This window comes from Cherax quadricarinatus, unplaced genomic scaffold (genome assembly GCF_038502225.1).
Source record: "Cherax quadricarinatus isolate ZL_2023a unplaced genomic scaffold, ASM3850222v1 Contig1616, whole genome shotgun sequence".
NCBI classification, from domain to species: domain Eukaryota; kingdom Metazoa; phylum Arthropoda; class Malacostraca; order Decapoda; family Parastacidae; genus Cherax; species Cherax quadricarinatus.
In genome coordinates, this window is record NW_027196642.1 from 41039 (window position 1) to 60579 (window position 19541).

Consider the following 19541-nt stretch of genomic DNA (forward strand, 5'->3'; position numbering starts at 1 on the left):
AGAAGGCTGAGGAAGGGTTGTTGAGGTGGTTTGGACATGTAGAGAGAATGGAACGAAATAGAATGACTTCAAGAGTGTATAAATCTGTAGTGGAGGGAAGGCGGGGTAGGGGTCAGCCTAGGAAAGGTTGGAGGGAGGGGGTAAAGGAGGTTTTGTGTGCAAGGGGCTTGGACTTCCAGCAAGCATGCGTGAGCGTATTCGATAGGAGTGAATGGAGACAAATGGTTTTTAATACTTGATGTGCTGTTGGAGTGTAAGCCTTTGTCTGTTGAGTGGGAGACAGATGAACACTAACTTTTTCATCCTTGTGTTTCAGAATATTGGAGTTTTTAGCAGACTGTGCAGAGCATATATTTGTTCTGGGAATTATTTATCAGCGAATGATGACTGGGTAAGGAGCACAGAAGCAGTATTGAATGTCTAGCACCATTATAAGAAAATATCAAGATGGTCAGATTTTTAGATATCAATAAGGATTTTTAATAATACAAAATTTTATGAAATACATTGGCAAACAGATGATCTTAACAGTGCAGAATAAGTCACTGTGACATGGCCTGGCGCTTTACTTCTGCTTCACCTCAGAGAGAATTTTTCCCCTACTATCTGTTGCTAGTTTTGCAAACATTGCATAGTAAGTCTGAAGGATCTTGAGCTAAAGATTTCCATTCCCATGTGGCTTTTTCTACATAAATTTTTATGACGTTATTCAGGGAAACCAGTTAACTGGACTTGAGTCCTGGAGGTGGAAAGGGCAGTGTCTGCACTCTGGAGGGGTGGAGATGTTGCAGTCAGAGGATACTCTGTAATGTCAGCACTTCTGGAAAGATGACAATTGAGTGAATGTTGGTGAATGTGCTTTCTTTGAATCATTGGTGACCCAGGAATAATAGAATGTTTCTGTTTTAAAGTAAAAGGTAAAGTATTACAGCATTTTACAATGTGAACAATATTACAACATGAACACCTTTATGTAAGTAAATTAACCAATTTTAATAAAGAATTATTTACTCTTTCACAGTCTCACTCTGTCGGTCTTTCTTGATTGATTAATGAAGTATAACAAAGCTTTGGTTAATGTATTTTCTAATTTTGGTGCAGCAAATTGTTTGTAACTAGCAGTGTTTGTTTACAGATTTCAGCAGTTTCTAGTGTGGTTGGGTTCACCACAACACTTAGCCCAGGACATTAAGGTTCAACAAGTGTGCTCAACAATAAATGAGTTTGCCCTGGAGTACAGGACCTGCCGAGAGCGTGTACTACAACAGACTCAGAAGAAGGCAAACCACCGCGAGAGAAATAAGACTGGCGGGAAGATGATCGTAGAGGTATGTATTGACAAATGTTTGTTTAAATTTGAAAAAGTACACATTGTACTTTTTCACACACCAGAGAGAAATAAAATATGACTTCAGTACCAGCCTTGGTATGTGGGTGTTGTGCTCTCGCATCAGTGACAAATTTCTCCCATTCTATATGGGACACTTATCCTCACTTTATTCTGCCCAGTGGACACATAATTATAGGGGCTCACAAAATCATAGACACGATTGCAAATAAACCATACCACAGGTGGGGCTTGAACCCGCAGTCAGAGAGTCATGAAACTTCAGACTGACGCATTATCCACTGGGCCAGCTGGCACCATTGATCAGCTTCATTTTTCCACTTTACGCATGTTTCACAAGTTTTGGCAAGAAGTTACTGACCATACCCCCAGCCGGGATTGATCCCGCGGTCATAGAGTCTCAAAACTCCAGCCCGTCGCGTTAGCCATTAGACCAGCTAGCCACAATAAGATTCATCCAACTAGGTATATTTCTACACCATAGGAAGGTTAGCACAGGCACCTCTGTGACCACAAATGCAAGTTTTTACAGACGAATCTCCAGCTAGCGTGGCCGTGACGAACTCTAGCTCAAGTCCCTTCACTGCCGTCAACATGACTCAAGAAATCGTAATGACACGATTGCAAACAAACCATACCCCCAGCCGGGATTGAACCCGCAGTCATAGAGTCTCAAAACTCCAGCCCGTTGCGTTAGCCACTAGACCAGCTAGCCACAATAAGATTCATCCAACTAGGTATATTTCTACACCATAGGAAGGTTAGCACAGGCACCTCTGTGACCACAAATGCAAGTTTTTACAGACGAATCTCCAGCTAGCGTGGCCGTGACGAACTCTAGCTCAAGTCCCTTCACTGCTGTCAACACGACTCAAGAAATCGTAATGACACGATTGCAAACAAACCATACCCCCGGCCGGGATTGAACCCGCGGTCATAGAGTCTCAAAACTCCAGCCCGTCGCGTTAGCCACTAGACCAGCTAGCCACAATAAGATTCATTACGATTTCTTTAGCCATGTTGACGGCAGTGAAGGGACTTGAGCTAGAGTTTGTCACGGCCACGCTAGCTGGAGATTCGTCTGTAAAAACTTGCATTTGTGGTCACAGAGGTGCCTGTGCTAACCTTCCTATGGTGTAGAAATATACCTAGTTGGATGAATCTTATTGTGGCTAGCTGGTCTAGTGGCTAACGCGACGGGCTGGAGTTTTGAGACTCTATGACCGCGGGTTCAATCCCGGCCGGGGGTATGGTTTGTTTGCAATCGTGTCATTACGATTTCTTGAGTCAAGAAGTTACTTAACTCAGGTGAGGGAGTAGGTCTCCCAATTTGCTGGGGCTTTGGTATGGGCTCCAACTGACCTGACTCAGAATGTTTTGTTCCTGTTTCTGTTTGCAAAGGAAAGTCCTGTTCCCTTTCCTGTCATTGCCCAACTTTGGGCATTATTTCTTCCCTATACATCAGGAAGCAGAGCTTGATAAGTGAAAGCTGTGAGTGGCCCTTGAAACCCTCAACAAGAAGAAAATACATAAGACCGATGGAGAGATAATCACAGATTGATGCACATTTAAAGCTTAAGATTTATTACAGTCATCAGGAGGGTTGAAGGTGTTTTTGATTACTAGTTCTCAAATTTATTTCTCTACAACCCATTCACAATTTCTTTGTAGTGTAAATGATGGAGGTAATTACCTAGCACCTCAGCAAATTTTGGTAGATATACGGTAGGGCCCCGCTTCATGGCATTTCGCTTTATGGAGTTCTGCTAATACGGTCATTTCAAATTATGACCTAAACGGCTCCCCCCACCTGACTTTCTAATACGGTCACCGCACCCCACCCTGTTTGTTTACATTCTCCATGAGCTCCGTAAGCACCACGTCTCTGGAAACTCCAAAATTTCAAGTGTTTTTAAAAGTTATTTCATATTTTATTTATACTCTGATAATTATACTTATGTATACCTGTACCTAAATAAACTTACACACTGTGCTAGTGTGCAGGTACACATTAAAATCAGTAAGAGTATCTTATGTCTCAAGATGCCATATTAATGCTCAATAATCATCATTATGTCTCATTAAATGTCGTATATTACGTTAATATACACATTTTCATTAATCCATGTATGATATTTTTTCAAAATTATATAAACATGATACGTAACGTATAAAGATGATAAATACACTCCACAGTAGAATAAATAAACATAAATATGAGATGTGTTATCCAGACGACTTATACAAGTGATGCCATATTAGTACGTAATGATAATAATAATAATCACCGAGTCTCATTAAATGTCGTATATTACATTAATATACACATTTTTATTAATCCAGCTATGATTTTTTTTTTCAAAATTATATAATAAACACGATACATAACATATAAAGATGATAAATACACCCCACAGTAGAATAAATAAAACGGAAGCCTGCAATTGTTTTACACGATGGTAGGATTGCTGGTGTCTTTTTATTGTCTCATACATATGCAAGATTTCAGGTACGTCTTGCTACTTCTACTTACACTTAGGTGACACTACACATACATGTACAAGCATATACAGTGGACCCCCGCATAATGATCACCTCCGAATGCGACCAATTATGTAAGTGTATTTATGTAAGTGCGTTTGTACGTGTATGTTTGGGGGTCTGAAATGGACTAATCTACTCACAATATTCCTTATGGGAACAAATTCGGTCAGTACTGGCACCTGAACATACTTCTGGAGTGAAAAAATATCGTTAACCGGGGGTCCACTGTATATACACACCCCTCTGGTTTTTTTCTATTTTCTTTCTAGTCCTTGTTCTTGTTTATTTCCTCATATCTCCATGGGGAAGTGGAACAGAATTCTTCCTCCGTAAGCCATGTGTGTTGTAAGAGGCGACTAAAATGCCATTTAAATTACTAAATTTAAAAAGAGACACTTTCATTTTTCTTTTTGGGCCACTCTGCCTCGGTGTGATACTGCCGTTTTTTTTTTTTTTTTTTTTTTTAAATATGAGATGTGGTAGCCAGACAACATGTACAAGTAATGGCAAGAATAACATTTTCTCTAGTCCAACGTAAGAGAAAATGTGATACAGGGGGTAACTGTAGAAAATTATTCCTTTCGTATGCCTTCACTCAGTGCGTCATTTTTTCTAAAAAATGGTGTTAGACAAGATTACAATCGTCTTCACATCTCTACTGTTCCTGCCTACTTTCTGTATTCGACTGAAGATGTCTACTGTGTAGGCGAAACTTTTCGGAATAAAGTTGCCTAACTGTTGCTTATGTGTCTTACCTACCAAAAAATGATGTTACATGAGAATGGGAGTGTTCCTCTTTATTTATTCTACCGTATCAACGTAGAGACAACTTGTACACAATGTAACTTGTACACAAACCAGATGTGTACACTTTGTTTACATAACTCACGTTCGCCTGGTTTGTTTACTCCACGAGTGTCCTCTCTCAAGTACTCATTCTCTCTCAAATTCAAATTCAAATTCAAATTCAAAGTTTATTCTCTATAAGTATTACAATGCTGAGTTTACAGAATTTGGTTATTGTGTGGTTTACATGTAGTAAAATAATAATTACAGAGTGTACCACTAGAACACCTAGCATGGCTAGGCATTTCGGGCAGACTTATATTAAATCTTAAGTTTAAAATATTACAAAATTATGAGGTAAGTTGGTATTATGGCTAAGTGACTAAATACTAGTTGTGAGTTTAGCAATGTGAATGCTTTTGTTTTAGCACTATACATAGTTTCAGTATTGGAGTATCACAGGCCAACTTATGACTGGTTAAGATTCATTATTTTGAGATTGAGATTGATATTTCTGTTTATGGTCAAATGGGTGAGTGAGTGTAAGTGTGAACCACCAGGTGGTATTCGTATTATTAGTTGACAGGGTGTATCACTCTCTCTCTCTCATTTGTTTTATTGCGTTTACTCACCTCTGACCCTACATTAAAACTACAAATATTTTAAGGTAAGTAATGAGTGAACTGTATATGCATTTTATTGCTCTGGGATGCTTAAATGTTATAGAATATTATGTGTGGATGGGGTGGCCTGCTATGGTAGCCTGGCTGGTTACCATACACACCACACTTGATTTCTTACAATAAATACTACTTGTCTCATCCTAGATTAAGGCTACAAATATATTAAGGTAAGTAATGAGTGTACTATATGTATATTTTACTTTATTATTGCTTTTTAATGCCTAGTTCTACTGCTAACCCCAATGAAAATAAGTCACACTGGCTGACTTTTTTGGGTTATCCTAGGTACTTTACACATAGGTACAATACACACATAGTGCACTCATTACTTACCTTAAAATATTTATATATCTGAGACAAGTAGTAATTGTAAGAAATCAAGTGTTACGTATGGTAATAGCCAGGCTACTTACCAGGCCACCCCACCCACACATACTATTCTATGTATGATATGAGTACATGAGAGGGGGCAGGCGCAGAGTTATAAACAAACCAGGCTATGTAACTGCATTTAATCGTGTGTATATCTGAATAAGCTTACTTACTAACTTCATTTTTGTTAGTGTAAACTTGTTATCTAGTATTTGTATGCATTTATAAGTGGGAAAAAGAGGTGTTCCACTTTACAGCGATTTCCGCTGGAACCTAACCTGTCGTATAAGTGGGGCTCTACTGTATAGAATATCAAACCAAACATTTGTAAAAAAAAAAGCATTATAGACACAATCACTGAATCTCCGTCAATTTTACATTGGGTCACAACCCTGGGTTTGGTAGCCCCTGATGTAGACACATTGTAGTGAAATATAGTCGACCTCAATTACTAGCCTTGATAGAGACAAGACTAAAGGTTCGTGAATCTTGAAGCTGCAGATCATAGGATCATATCAACATACTGGTCATATCAGCATGCCATTGGCAAGACAGTGTAGTCAGTGACGATGAAATTGTTTCTTCTTTTTCGGGTTACCTTGCCTTGGTGGAAAATGGCTGATGTGTTAAAAAAAAAATTTACTGGTCATCTCCCACTGAGGCAGGGTGACTCAAAAAAAAACAACTAAGTTTTTTGTCTTCTTTATTTATTTATTTATTTATTTTTTATTATTTTATTATCACACTGGCCGATTCCCACCAAGGCAGGGTGGCCCGAAAAAGAAAAACTTTCACCATCATTCACTCCATCACTGTCTTGCCAGAAGGGTGCTTTACACTACAGTTTTTAAACTGCAACATTAACACCCCTCCTTCAGAGTGCAGGCACTGTACTTCCCATCTCCAGGACTCAAGTCCGGCCTGCCGGTTTCCCTGAACCCCTTCATAAATGTTACTTTGCTCACACTCCAACAGCACGTCAAGTATTAAAAACCATTTGTCTCCATTCACTCCTATCAAACACGCTCACGCATGCCTGCTGGAAGTCCAAGCCCCTCGCACACAAAACCTCCTTTACCCCCTCCCTCCAACCTTTCCTAGGCCGACCCCTACCCCGCCTTCCTTCCACTACAGACTGATACACTCTTGAAGTCATTCTGTCTCGCTCCATTCTCTCTACATGTCCGAACCACCTCAACAACCCTTCCTCAGCCCTCTGGACAACAGTTTTGGTAATCCCGCACCTCCTCCTAACTTCCAAACTACGAATTCTCTGCATTATATTCACACCACACATTGCCCTCAGACATGACATCTCCACTGCCTCCAGCCTTCTCCTTGCTGCAACATTCATCACCCATGCTTCACACCCATATAAGAGCGTTGGTAAAACTATACTCTCATACATTCCCCTCTTTGCCTCCAAGGACAAAGTTCTTGGAAATTAGTTATTAGAAATTTATTTAGAAATTTATACAAGAGAAAGAGTTACCATCCCCTTGCTTCCTTTTTGGCCATATCTAAGTAAATATTTATCCAGTCAACTTAAAGGAGGGGTTTGGGATATTGGCTATTTGGAGTGACATCTAAACTGTCATATGTGGGCCCCTCAGCAAAGACAGTGATATGTGTGAATGATGGTGAAAGTGTTTTCTTCTTTGGGTCACCCTGCCTCAGTGGGAGACGACCGATGTGTTTAAACAAAATCAGTAAAAACTGGGGTGTCATCGCATCCCTTGCTAATATGCTTTCTTATTGATAATTACACTTAGAGTAATTATTAGATATGTAGTCTTTAAGCATTAATTTCATTTTTTATATAGTATATACTATTGAAGGGACTGTTAAAATATGGTAAGGCATCATTGTTTACTCCAAAATCCTCTTCAGAACAATGCTTCCACATTTCTCAAGATCTTTTTTAAGTGACAATTCAAACATTTTACCAATATCCAGGATTTCCTCAAGTAGCTCCTACAGTGTTAAGTAGTTTATCTTCAAGTTCTTCTTAATCATATTATTTCTTTCATTGGCTTCTTTCGTATCAGTTTGGTTCCTCAAGCAATTCCTTCTTTGTCACCCTTTTGCAGCATTTCATTTGCATCTTCAAACTCCTCATATCTTGGTTCTTGCCAGATCCACAATTTCCTCAACCTAACTAACTCCTTCCTTACTTAGAGGAAAAAGAGATAAATTATTCACCACTGAAGGTCATAATTAACCCTACCCTTCATTTACACAAGAACATCTGTAATGTTAAATTTATGCAATCACTCTGGCACAACAGTCTTGGAACCACCATCCATTACTCTGATGAGTTTTTACATAACCAGGCAAATGTATTTGTGCTGAAATGTCTTTCTAACTTCTCCATTCAAGGAGAACCTTGAATATAAGATTATCTTTTTGGCCAGGTATATCTTGACTGCAGGAATAAAGTAATGTCTTAATCAACAAACAGTGTTTGTATTGATGTTTTACAGCACTGTCAATTACCATTGCCTTGTGATTGTCCTGTTGCATTTATTCAGAAAAGCAAGGTAATTTTTACTTCCTTTGCAACAAGCTGTGCTTTTTACTTGCTTGTTAATGTAGGTTCTTGATGACATGCACCTTCAAGGTTGTCCTATCTTTTCACCATTAACCCTTTCAGGGTCGACAGGCCCTCTCAGACTTGTTCTCAGGGTCACCTAAATTTCAAAAAAAAAAAAAAAAAAAATTCTTATGAAAAGACACACAATCTTTTCCCGATCATAATGACACCAAAAGTATGAAATTTGATGGAAAACTTGCGGAATTATGCTCTTGCGAAGTTAGCGGTCTTGACGATGTTTACGCATCGGCGATTTTGCCCATTTTGAGCATTATTTCTGGCCAATTCCACTGTATTAGTCGACAAAAATCATGAATATTTCACTAGAACTCCATTTTTTCTATCAAATGAGTGCAAGAAACCACCCATTTACCAATTTCAACTATCCAATACAGTAGTCAGAATTTAGCAATTTTGCCAATTTCACACAAATTTCAAAAGATACCAATTTCCAAATAGGGTCCAGAATAAACAAGAAAGACATTCCTGGCACTAAAATGACATTTCCTCTGTTCATTAGTCATGTCCCAACGCCCCTCTTACATTCTTTTGCTTTCCACTTTGAATTTTTATTCTCACAGAAAATAGAAGATTTACCGTTATGCAGACTACTGCATTAGTGTAAAAAATGGTATAAATAATATTGGCGCACTTGTGAAAGAATATTAGACTCACCAGTTGACGTGTATTGGACGCTTAGCATGATTTGTTTACTTTTGAACTTTGGTAAAAATCGAACATTTCTGCTACTTTGAGCTCAATTTCAAGGTACTTTTCATTGTAAAATCAGTCAAAATCATCTCAATTTCTGTAATATGTCTTCCATTCTATAGAATGAGACCAGGAAAACTAGAATACAACAATAAATACCATACGAAAATACAGTGCAAAGTCGCTGTTTTAATCCAAAACATGGTCAAAGGTTTTTTTCTCTCATTACGCACTGTGTGCTGCAGGATTTTTTGTTTTCTGCGCACACTGACCACATAAACCCATTCTTTCATATGTAGGCCTACCAGCTTTCTCTCACTAGATTTGAGGGCGCTAGAATTTAGGCGTACTAGTACGTCGAAAACCCTGGTGCGTAAGCCGTACTAGAATGGCTGAAACCCTGAAAGGGTTAAATACTCAGTTTAGACTGGAACCATTCTCAGAAATAATTTGCTTAGAGTATGCAGGGAAATTTTACATGGAAGTGTGATCAGCTGCTGTACTCTTAGACTCCACATCTTGTGTTATGAAGTTGATTGTCCTTTCCTGATGTTTTCAAATAGTCACACAAACATACTGTTGTAAACGCTCTCCTTAAGCAATGTTTTGCAGTATTGTAAATGGGGGTTTTGTGTCTTACTTTCTGAGCATTGAGTAGGGACACTTTCCTTGTTTTCTTCTTGGTCTTTACACTTGGTAACAGTTCCTTGTGTTCTGTCTAATTGTATGTATGATGAATTATTTTTATTTATTTTTATTAACACATCAGCCGATTCCCACCAAGGTAGGGCGGCCCGAAAAAAAAACAAATCATCATTCACTCCATCACTGTCTTGCCAGAGGGGTGCTTTACACTACAGTTATAAAACTGGAACATTAACACCCCCTCCTTCAGAGTGAAGACTACTTCCCATCTTCTGGACTCAAGTCCAGCCTGCCAGTTTCCCTTAATCCCTTCAGAAATGTTACTTTCCTCACACTCCAACAGCACGTCAAGTATTAAAAACCATTTGTCTCCATTCATGCCTGTCAAATACGCTCACGCATACTTGCTGGAAGTCCAAGGCCCTAGCACACAAAACTGCCTTTACCCCCCCTCCCCTCCAACCTTTCCTAGGCTGACCCCTACCCCGCCTTCCCTCCACTACAGATTTATACACACTAGAAGTCATTCTGTTTTGTTCCATTCTCTCTATATGTCTGAGCCACCTCAACAACCCCTCCTCAGCCCTCTGGATAATAGTTTTGGTAATCCCGCACCCCCTCCTAATTTCAAAACTACGAATTCTCTGCATTATATTCACACCACACATTGCCCTCAGACATGACATCTCCACTGCCTCCAGCCTTCTCCTCATTGCAACATTCACCACCCATGCTTCACACCCATATAAGAGTGTTGGTATAACCATACTCTCATACATTCCCTTATTTGCTTCTACGGACAAAGTTTTTTGCCTCCATGGACTCCTAAGTGCACCACTCACCCTTTTCCCTTCATCAATTCTATGATTCACCTCATCCTTCATAAACCCATCTGCTGACACTTCCACTCCTAAATATCTGAATACATTCACCTCCTCCATACTCTCTCCCTCCAATCTGATATCCAATCTTTTTGTTATCCTCATCACCTTACTCTTTCCTATATTCACTTTGAATTTTCTTCTTTTACATACCCTACCAAATTCATCTAGACAAAACATACAAGCATTATGCATCACATATGCATATTTAAAGTTTCCATCTTCAGTACCCTTGGAGCTGATTAATACATTCTGCTTGATACCTCTAGCATCACTGATATTCCTCTTGGGTGCCATGTTGAATGTCCAGAATAGAGATGATGTGAGAAAAGATCCAAAATACTTTGATGACACTGAGAAAGGAACAAGACAAACCCAACTTGTGTTGAAGGGAAAGAAATCAACTATGCAAGCTTAAGTGATTTTTACATATAACCTGAGTATTCTGTGCCTACAAAGCTTTTTCAAATGGTAATCAAGAAAAGAATTCAGTTAATCAGTTGTATTTACACAGAATCCATACTACAAGTTTGAGTCCATATTATCTCATTTTTTAATCTATTTCAGTGCTAACTCTGTGGCTGACATCTTGACCAAGCTCTAAAAATCTTACCTGAACCTCCTGTACTACACCTCTTGTTTGTGCTCTAATAATCTTGTCTGTAAATTCTAACTCATGTTACATTCAATTTTAAGCCTAGAGGTCTCCCTCACTAGTATAGAATTTAATTCAGAATAGGCTCATTGGATTTGCCACACACTGCTTTCTTTTATATGAGTATAAGCCCACAGACTACTTTTTGAAGAGGCATCCCTCAGATGGTACCTCACCACCACAATGATGCACACTGAACACCAACCTTCCGATGGTACCTCACCACCACAATGATGCACACTGAACACCAACCTTCCGATGGTACCTCACCACCACAATGATGCACACTGAACACCAACCATCCGATGGTACCTTACCACCACAATAATGCACACTGAACACCAACCATCCGATGGTACCTCACCACCACAATGATGCACACTGAACACCAACCTTCCAATGGTACCTCACCACAACAATGATGCACACTGAACACCAATTGTCCAATGGTACCTCACCACCATAATGATGCACACTGAACACCAGCTGTCCGATGGTACCTCACCACCACAATGATGCACACTGAACACCAACCTTGCAATGGTACCTCACCACAACAATGATGCACACTGAACACCAATTGTCCAATGGTACCTCACCACCATAATGATGCACACTGAACACCAGCTGTCCGATGGTACCTCACCACCACAATGATGCACAATGAACATCAACCATCCGATAGTACCTCACCACCACAATGATGCACAGTGAGGAACAACTAGTTTGGGGGGAACCAAGTCCCAAAGTTTGGGAGGAGAAGGCTAGGGAAACCCTGCCAGACCTTTTCCCTGATGGTTCCACCATGAGAAGTATGGCTCATGATCATGCTACCAATAGTCTTCATGATATTTCTCATGAGGATGGTGAGGGCTTAAGTCTGGAAACTCTGTTCTCTGATGTTGAACTGCAGTCAACCGAAGAAAAGGATGTTCCAGCCAGAGCTGAGCATGATTGGAGCATGGATCAGTTAAGTAGAGTGAGAGAGGCTGCACCTACTAGGGTGCAATTAATTTCTGCACAGGAGAATGATGTCACTCTTAAGCTGATCAGAGCCTCAACTGTGGCTGAGGAAGAGATTTTACAATTAAATAAGTGTTTTCATTTCAGGGAGGAAACTCTTACAAAGAAGTCACCTCTGTTTGCAGTACCAATGGAAGGAGAACAAGGGTTTTGTCACCAGATGGTGATGTCCAGGCATTTCTTCTGGCCTCTGCTGTGAGAGACTGACGGAGAGTATATTAAGACCTATCATGTCTGTCAAATTATAGGGACACCTAGTCAAAGTATTAAACCTGTTCCCCTTCAGCTTATTTCAGCACCAAGTGAACCCTTCAGCAAGCTGGTAGTGGATGTAGTTCCAATTCCAAGGACCAGAATGGGAAATGATTATTTACTCACAATTATTTGCTCCACTACCAGGTACCTGGAAGAAATACCTCTACATAAGATAACAGTTCATGTAGTCTTAAGAGCTTTGATGAAGTTCTTTTTCCTCAAGTGATGCAAACACACCAAGGGCCTAATTTTACCTCAGAGTTGTTTAGAAATGTTTTAAAGGGATTAAAAGTAGAGTTTAACTTTTCAACTGCCTATCACCCTCAATCTCAGGGAAAAATAGAGAAATTCCATCAAACCCTTAAGACAATGCTGCATGCCTATGGTATAAACAATAAAAACTGGGATGAGAGGATCCCACTTTTTGTATTTGCTGAGTGGGGAAGCACTCTGGAATTTCTGAGCTATTGGCTTGGGGGGGGGGATGATGATGCTCCCCTCTAGGAGCTTTTTCTCAGTTTCAGACACTGGCTCATATGAAGTGGATAGTACCAGTGAACGTGCCCATCAACCAGACCAGGATGATGATGTGGGACCGTAATGTGGACCATAGTGCTCTGGAAGCTGGGGAGAAGGTGCTGGCATTGGAGCCAATTCATGTGAAAATCTGGATGGCAAGTTGTTGTGACCTGAACATGGTGTGGGGAAAGTTCTCAGGCATAAGGTATAAAACCCACATGCGAGCAGGAAAAGAATGAATGTAAAGTACACAGTAACCGGTTAAAGGGTTTAAAGTTATATCAGAAATCCAGAGAGATGAATATTTTAATGGAATGTAAAGGGGTGCAAAACAGTAATCTTATGTAATAGCAAAGGTGTATTTAACCCTTTGACTGTTGCAAGCCCATTTCTGAAACTGCCATTCTATTTCAAAAAAATAAAAAATTTATTTTTTCTTACCAAAATGTTATGATTATTTTGCTGAGTGTTTTAAGCCTAAAAATTTTTTTTTTGCGATCAGTACTTACCGAGATATAGAGGCATAAAGTTGGCAGAAAATGAGCAGCATATGGCAACAGCGGTAAATGCCGCTCACTCAGTATACAATATTGTATACTGTCACTGACAGTAGTGTCACCCCCTATTTTCTTTAATTCTTTGATTATATAATGTACAAGTATAAAGAAAGATTTAAAGAAAAAAAAAAGATTCATTATATTGAATGTTATCGATAATATCCTCTTCAAGGGGGGGCTCCTTGCTGTGGTGAAGAGGCTCTTGGTCTGAGGAATCAGACCTGTCGGTCTCCTTCCTCAGACCGAACCTAATTACCCCCCAATCCCCCTCTCTCAATCCCATCCTCCCCTTTTTCCTTTCCTCCTCCTCCTCCCCACCCCTCCCTATTGCCCTTTGGGATTTCTCCCACAGGCGCGCTAGTTCCTAGGTAGGGGAAAGGATACCGGGGTCCATCCCATTCCGTTGAGGTTCTTGGCGGTGGCGTAGTTTGCCATGGAATCTGGATCGCCTGGGGATGTCCCGATCCCTCTCTGGTACCCCGGAGTAGCTTTGGGTGTCTTTCGGGCGACGGGTGTATCTCTGGAAGCCACCTTTCGGATTCCGGGGGTGGTGGCCGAAGGAGGTATGCTTTGTGGTGGATATCCGGCCGCCCTCTCTTTTGTCCACCGAGGTAGCTCGGCAGATGTGAGGTTGCTATCCCGGATTGCTGGTTTACTGGCATGAAGGGTAGGGTATGGCACGGGTTCCATGCTGCATCTGCGCTACTAGCGGTGCTGAGGTCCTCTTGGGCGCGGAGGGAGATTTCCGGCCCTTTCATTCCTCCTGGGAACTATTCCTCCCCGCTCCCCCCTTTTTTTATTCTTTTTTTTATTTTTATTTTTATTTTGTTTTCTTTTTTTTTCTTAAAAACAAAAAGCAAAGGAGTAACCTAACCATGGAGAACCCAATCCATGAACCCACTACCCCCGGGCCCCTTCTTGATACCGCACCCCATTCTGACCCTGCCTTGTTTTTAGACCACTCTTCGGACACTCCTGATGCCCCTGTACCTCTTGCTGGTGCTGTTTCCTCACCCGCTTCAGGTACCGGGGCTTCGACTGACTCCTTCGATTTGTCTGAACTCCGCTCTCCTTTGACTATGCTTCCGGCTTCTCCCTCTAGGGTCCGGCAATTTTCGAATCGCCTGCCCATTTCACACCGGACCAACTCCGATCCTACTACTAAACGCCAACGTCAATCTCCTGATGATGCTCCTTCGTTACCTTCCCATTCTACTCGGAAAAGACCGACACGTCATGCACTCCCTCTCCACGCTCAGTTTCGGACCACACAATGGACTAAATTCTTTACTTTAAGACCGACTTCTTCTTCTTCTGCCAACCTTTCTGACCATAGTATTGGCAAAGCGCTCCTGCGTCATGTTGGTAGAGATATTTCATTTCATGCTCTCAAGAGCGGTACGCGCATCGTCACTGTCCAGAATGCTTCCCAAGCTCATGATCTTTCTCTCCTTTTGAATATCGATACTATTCCTATCACTATTGAAAAACTTCTTTCTCTCAATTCTTGTAGTGGTACTGTCATTCTGCCCCATACCATAGTCCAACAGAATTTCCAGTCATGTGGCAATGACATTCTTCAACAGCTGGAACTCCAGGATCTCCCAATCCTCAAAGTAGACACTTATGTCCTTCCTGCCCATGGGCGGAGACGTTACCCTTGCAATGTGGCTCGTTTAACTTTTGACAGCCGAGATCTCCCGTCCTCTGTATATGTCGCGGGACATGGGTTACAAGTTCGAAAGGTGATACCTACACCGCAACAGTGTAGAAATTGCTGGCGTTTTGGTCACCCAGCGAAATATTGCAGATCTATGGCCGAATGCCCAGTCTGTGGTGCCGACGACCATTCTAATACATCTTGCAGTCAACCTCCATCTTGCCTTAATTGTAATGAAGCTCACCCTTCGTACTCCCGCCGTTGCCAGGTCTACTTAAATGAACGTGAAATCCGTTGCCTCAAAGAGGCAGAAGGTCTCCCTTATGCTATGGCAGTTACTCATCTCCGCCTCCAAGGGAGACTACCCCGTGTTTCTTATTCTCGTGTTTCAAAACATCCCCCCACTTCTGGGGTCCCATCTTCTGCAGCCTCCTCTGTTGTTACCCCTCCCAGAGCCACTCTGGCATCTAATCCTTTTGCTGTCCTTGGCTCTGACGTCCCGACTACAACTCAGTCTGTTCTTACATCTTCGCGTCCTTCCTCACAAGTCCCAGTATCGACAAGACCTCGTACGACACCTAATACCAATCGCCCCTCTACTTCTCAGAAGTCCAAAAAATCCACATTGCTCAAATCTTCTTTGCCCCTTCCTTTCCTTCTTCCACCTCCACACTTTACCTTTCCAGTCTCTGTGCCTAGTTCTTCCCCTCTCTCTGGCCCTATTACAAGTGTGGAGATTCACCCTCCTCCTCGTACTATGCCTTCCACCCCCGTCCCCTCCCAAGTTTCTCCCTCTTCTGCCACCTCCCAGGTTTTTGCCTCTTCTGTCCCCCCCACACTTCATCTCCAGTCCCTTAAACTCTTTCCTTCCCCTCTACTTTGGTACAGTCCATTACTGTCCCAGTCTTTGCTCACCCTCCCCCTTCTATCTCCTATATGGTCTCCCATACATCTTTGAATTCAGAAACACTTGAAGCCATTTCAGAATATATTGCAGAGACTAAACCTTCAATGGACACTGATTCACTTCCTGTTCCTTCTCTTCCCTCTCCTCCATCTTCACAACCCCATTCTTCGCAACGCTCCATTCCTTCGCTGCTTGAACGTCTTCCAATGCCACCACACGTTGACTTTTCTAACCCCTCTAGTCCGTAGGTGTCTTTCCCTACGGATTCCTGGTATTTTTTTCTTCATCGCCAATCATGGCCTATTTACAGTGGAATATCCGCGGCCTCAGGGGTAATCGGGGTGAGCTTCAGATGTTGCTTTCCAGGTTTTCCCCTGTTGGTGCTTGATTACAAGAACCAAAATTACACTCGGTTGTTTTCCAACCTATCTCAGGCTATAATTTATTGTATTCTTCAGATCCTTTCTCAGATGGGACCTTTAATGAAAGTGCCCTTCTTCTACGCAATGATATTCCGTACTGTCAACTATTTGTCCATACCTCGCTGCATTATACTGCAGCCCGTATCCACTTGAATAAGTGGTTTACAATATGTTCTTTATATCTCGTTCCTTCTCGAGCATCTTCTATCCCAGACTTTGCCTTTCTTGTTTCCTCCTTACCACCACCACTTCTGTTACTTGGTGATTTTAACGCCAACCATTTCCTCTGGGGGGGGGTCTCATTGTGACTCACGTGGCATCCAGTTGGAGGCTTTTCTCGCCTCTCACCCCCTCCATGTTTTAAATACGGGTACTCCCACCCATTTTGATCCTCGTACTCATACTCTCTCTTGCATCGATCTATCCGTCTGCTCTTCCTCCACTGCACTAGACTTCACCTGGTCTGTTCTACCGGACTTACATGACAGCGATCATTTTCCAATCATTCTTACTTCTCCTTCCTATTCACCACCTTTCCGTAGCTCTCGCTGGCAATTTGATCGGGCAAATTGGGATCTTTACTCTCAACTCACTGCTTTTAGTGAGGTTCCTTCTTCATCCTCCATTGATGAGCTCCTACACCTCTTCTTGATGTCAGTTTATACCGCAGCTTCTCATTCTATACCCCAAACCTCATGCAGGCATTCTCAGAAGTGCGTGCCTTGGTGGTCTCCTGCTTGTGCTCGTGCAGTACGTTTGAAACGCGCTGCATGGGGCAGGTACCGGTACAATAGAACCGCTGAGAGACTTCTTGATTTTAAGCAGAAGCGTGCGATCGCTCGCCGTGTCATCTGTGAAGCTAAACGCACTTGCTGGCAAGACTATGTTTCCACCATCACCTCTGCTTCTTCTATGAGTGCAGTCTGGAAAAAAGTGAGGAAATTGAGTGGTAAATACTCTCCTGACCCGGCTCCTGTTCTACGGGTCACTGGTGTTGATGTAGCAAACCCTCTCGACGTTGCCATTGAACTTGGCACACATCTGCTCCGTATTTCCCGGGGGCTCCATCTATGCCCCTCGTTTCTTTCCTCAAAGTCTGCCAGAGAGTTAGTACCCTTGGACTTTTCTTCTCTCAGAGAAGAACAGTATAATGTGCCTTTTACACTTCAAGAACTGGAGGCAACGCTCTCAGCTTGCCGATCATCGGCAGCTGGGCCTGACGACATTCATATTCGTATGTTACAACATTTACATCGGTCAGCCCTTGTAGTCCTCTTACACCTCTTCAATCTTATTTGGGCACAAGGAGTTCTTCCCCAGCTGTGGAAATTTGCCATTGTTCTCCCTTTCCGCAAACTGGGTACTACAGGACATGATGCCTCCCACTATCGTCCCATCGCTCTTACTAGTGCAGTTTGCAAAGTGATGGAACGTCTCGTAAATCGACGTTTAATGTGGCATTTAGAGACACACAACAGTCTCTCCGCTAGTCAATATGGCTTTCGTAAGGGCCGTTCTACCATAGACCCCTTACTACGCTTGGATACGTATGTTCGTAATGCCTTTGCGAATAATCACTCAGTTATTGCCATATTTTTTGACCTTGAGAAGGCATATGACACAACTTGGAGGTATAATATTTTGGCCCAGGCCCACTCCTTAGGCCTCCGAGGCAATCTACCATCCTTCCTTAAGAACTTTTTAACTGACAGACATTTCCGTGTTCGAGTCAATAATGTTCTTTCCCCAGACTTCGTCCAAGCTGAAGGTGTCTCTCAGGGATGTGTTCTAAGCACAACACTTTTTCTCCATGCTATAAATGATTTGGCCTCTGTTCTTCCACCCAATATTTGGTCATCACTCTATGTTGATGACTTCGCTATTGCTTGTGCAGGCGCTGACTGTCATCTCATTGCAGTTTCTCTCCAGCATGCGGTCGACCGTGTTTCCACTTGGGCCACCACGCATGGGTTTAAATTTTCCAGTACCAAAACTCACCAAAACTTTCACTAGATGCTCTGTCATCTCCGATAATCCTTTGTATCTCTATGGCTCCCGTATCCCCGAACGTGATACAGTCAGGTTTCTAGGCCTTCTCTTTGACCGTAGGTTATCCTGGAAACCTCACATTATCTCTCTGAAGGCAACTTGTCACAGCCAGCTAAACCTTCTTAAAACCCTTGCTCATCTTTCCTGGGGAGCTGATTGTCGAACTCTGCTTCGCCTACATTCAGCCCTCGTTTTATCGAAACTCGATTATGGTGACCAGATTTATTCAGCGGCCTCTCCATTTCTGGACTATTTTGCTGCAATAACTACCCACCTTCACACCCGTTGGCAACAACGTTGGTCAACTCTGCTCGGTAACAAACTTCATTCTATTAAACCGAGCATAGGTTACTGGCCGTCTTCTTGTCATCAGTGCCGAGGTTGGGAGACCACTCCCGCCTTCGCATTGGCCACACTCGTCTTACTCATGGGTATCTCATGGCGAGGCACCCTGTTCCTCTCTGTGAGCAGTGTCAAGTTCCAGTATCGATTAGCCACATTCTGTTAGACTGCCCTCTCTATCAACGAGCACGCAGAATTTACCTCCAACGTCGTCTTCGTTCTACTACTCTCTCTTTACCTTCCCTTCTTGCTGATGGACCCTCCTTTAATCCTGACTCTCTCATTGACTTTTTGACAATGACTGATTTACTCCACAAACTCTGATGATACTTTTCGCACTCCCCTCAGCCCTTTCTAGTTCAGTCTCTTGCTGCCCTTTACCCTTTCACCATCCACTACATCCCTGTTATCCGTAACCTATTACTCATCCATCTCCCTTTTGCCACCTGATGCCCTCGCTTCCTTCCTGCCCTGCAGCGCTATATAGTCCTTGTGGCTTAGCGCTTCTTTTTGATTATAATAATAATCTCTCCCGCCTTCGCATTGGCCACACTCGTCTTACTCATGGGTATCTCATGGAGAAACCCTA

General features: G+C 42.1%; 1 protein-coding gene across 12 annotated transcripts in view; it reads left to right on the forward strand.

Moving 5' to 3' along the window:
- The window catches only part of LOC128703472 (FH1/FH2 domain-containing protein 3), a 46348-nt gene extending 26850 nt beyond the window's left edge, over nucleotides 1-19498 (forward strand). For 3 of the 12 annotated variants that reach the window (XM_070081078.1, XM_070081070.1, XM_070081072.1), the window contains 2 exons: nucleotides 1136-1328; nucleotides 13015-19498. In XM_070081078.1, coding sequence (XP_069937179.1) covers nucleotides 17213-18574 — 1362 coding nt within the window. In that variant the 5' untranslated portion in view covers nucleotides 1136-1328; nucleotides 13015-17212 and the 3' untranslated portion in view covers nucleotides 18575-19498. The other 9 variants (XM_070081076.1, XM_070081071.1, XM_070081077.1 and 6 more) reach the window with 6 other exon arrangements.
- Nucleotides 19499-19541: the final 43 nt, after the last annotated feature.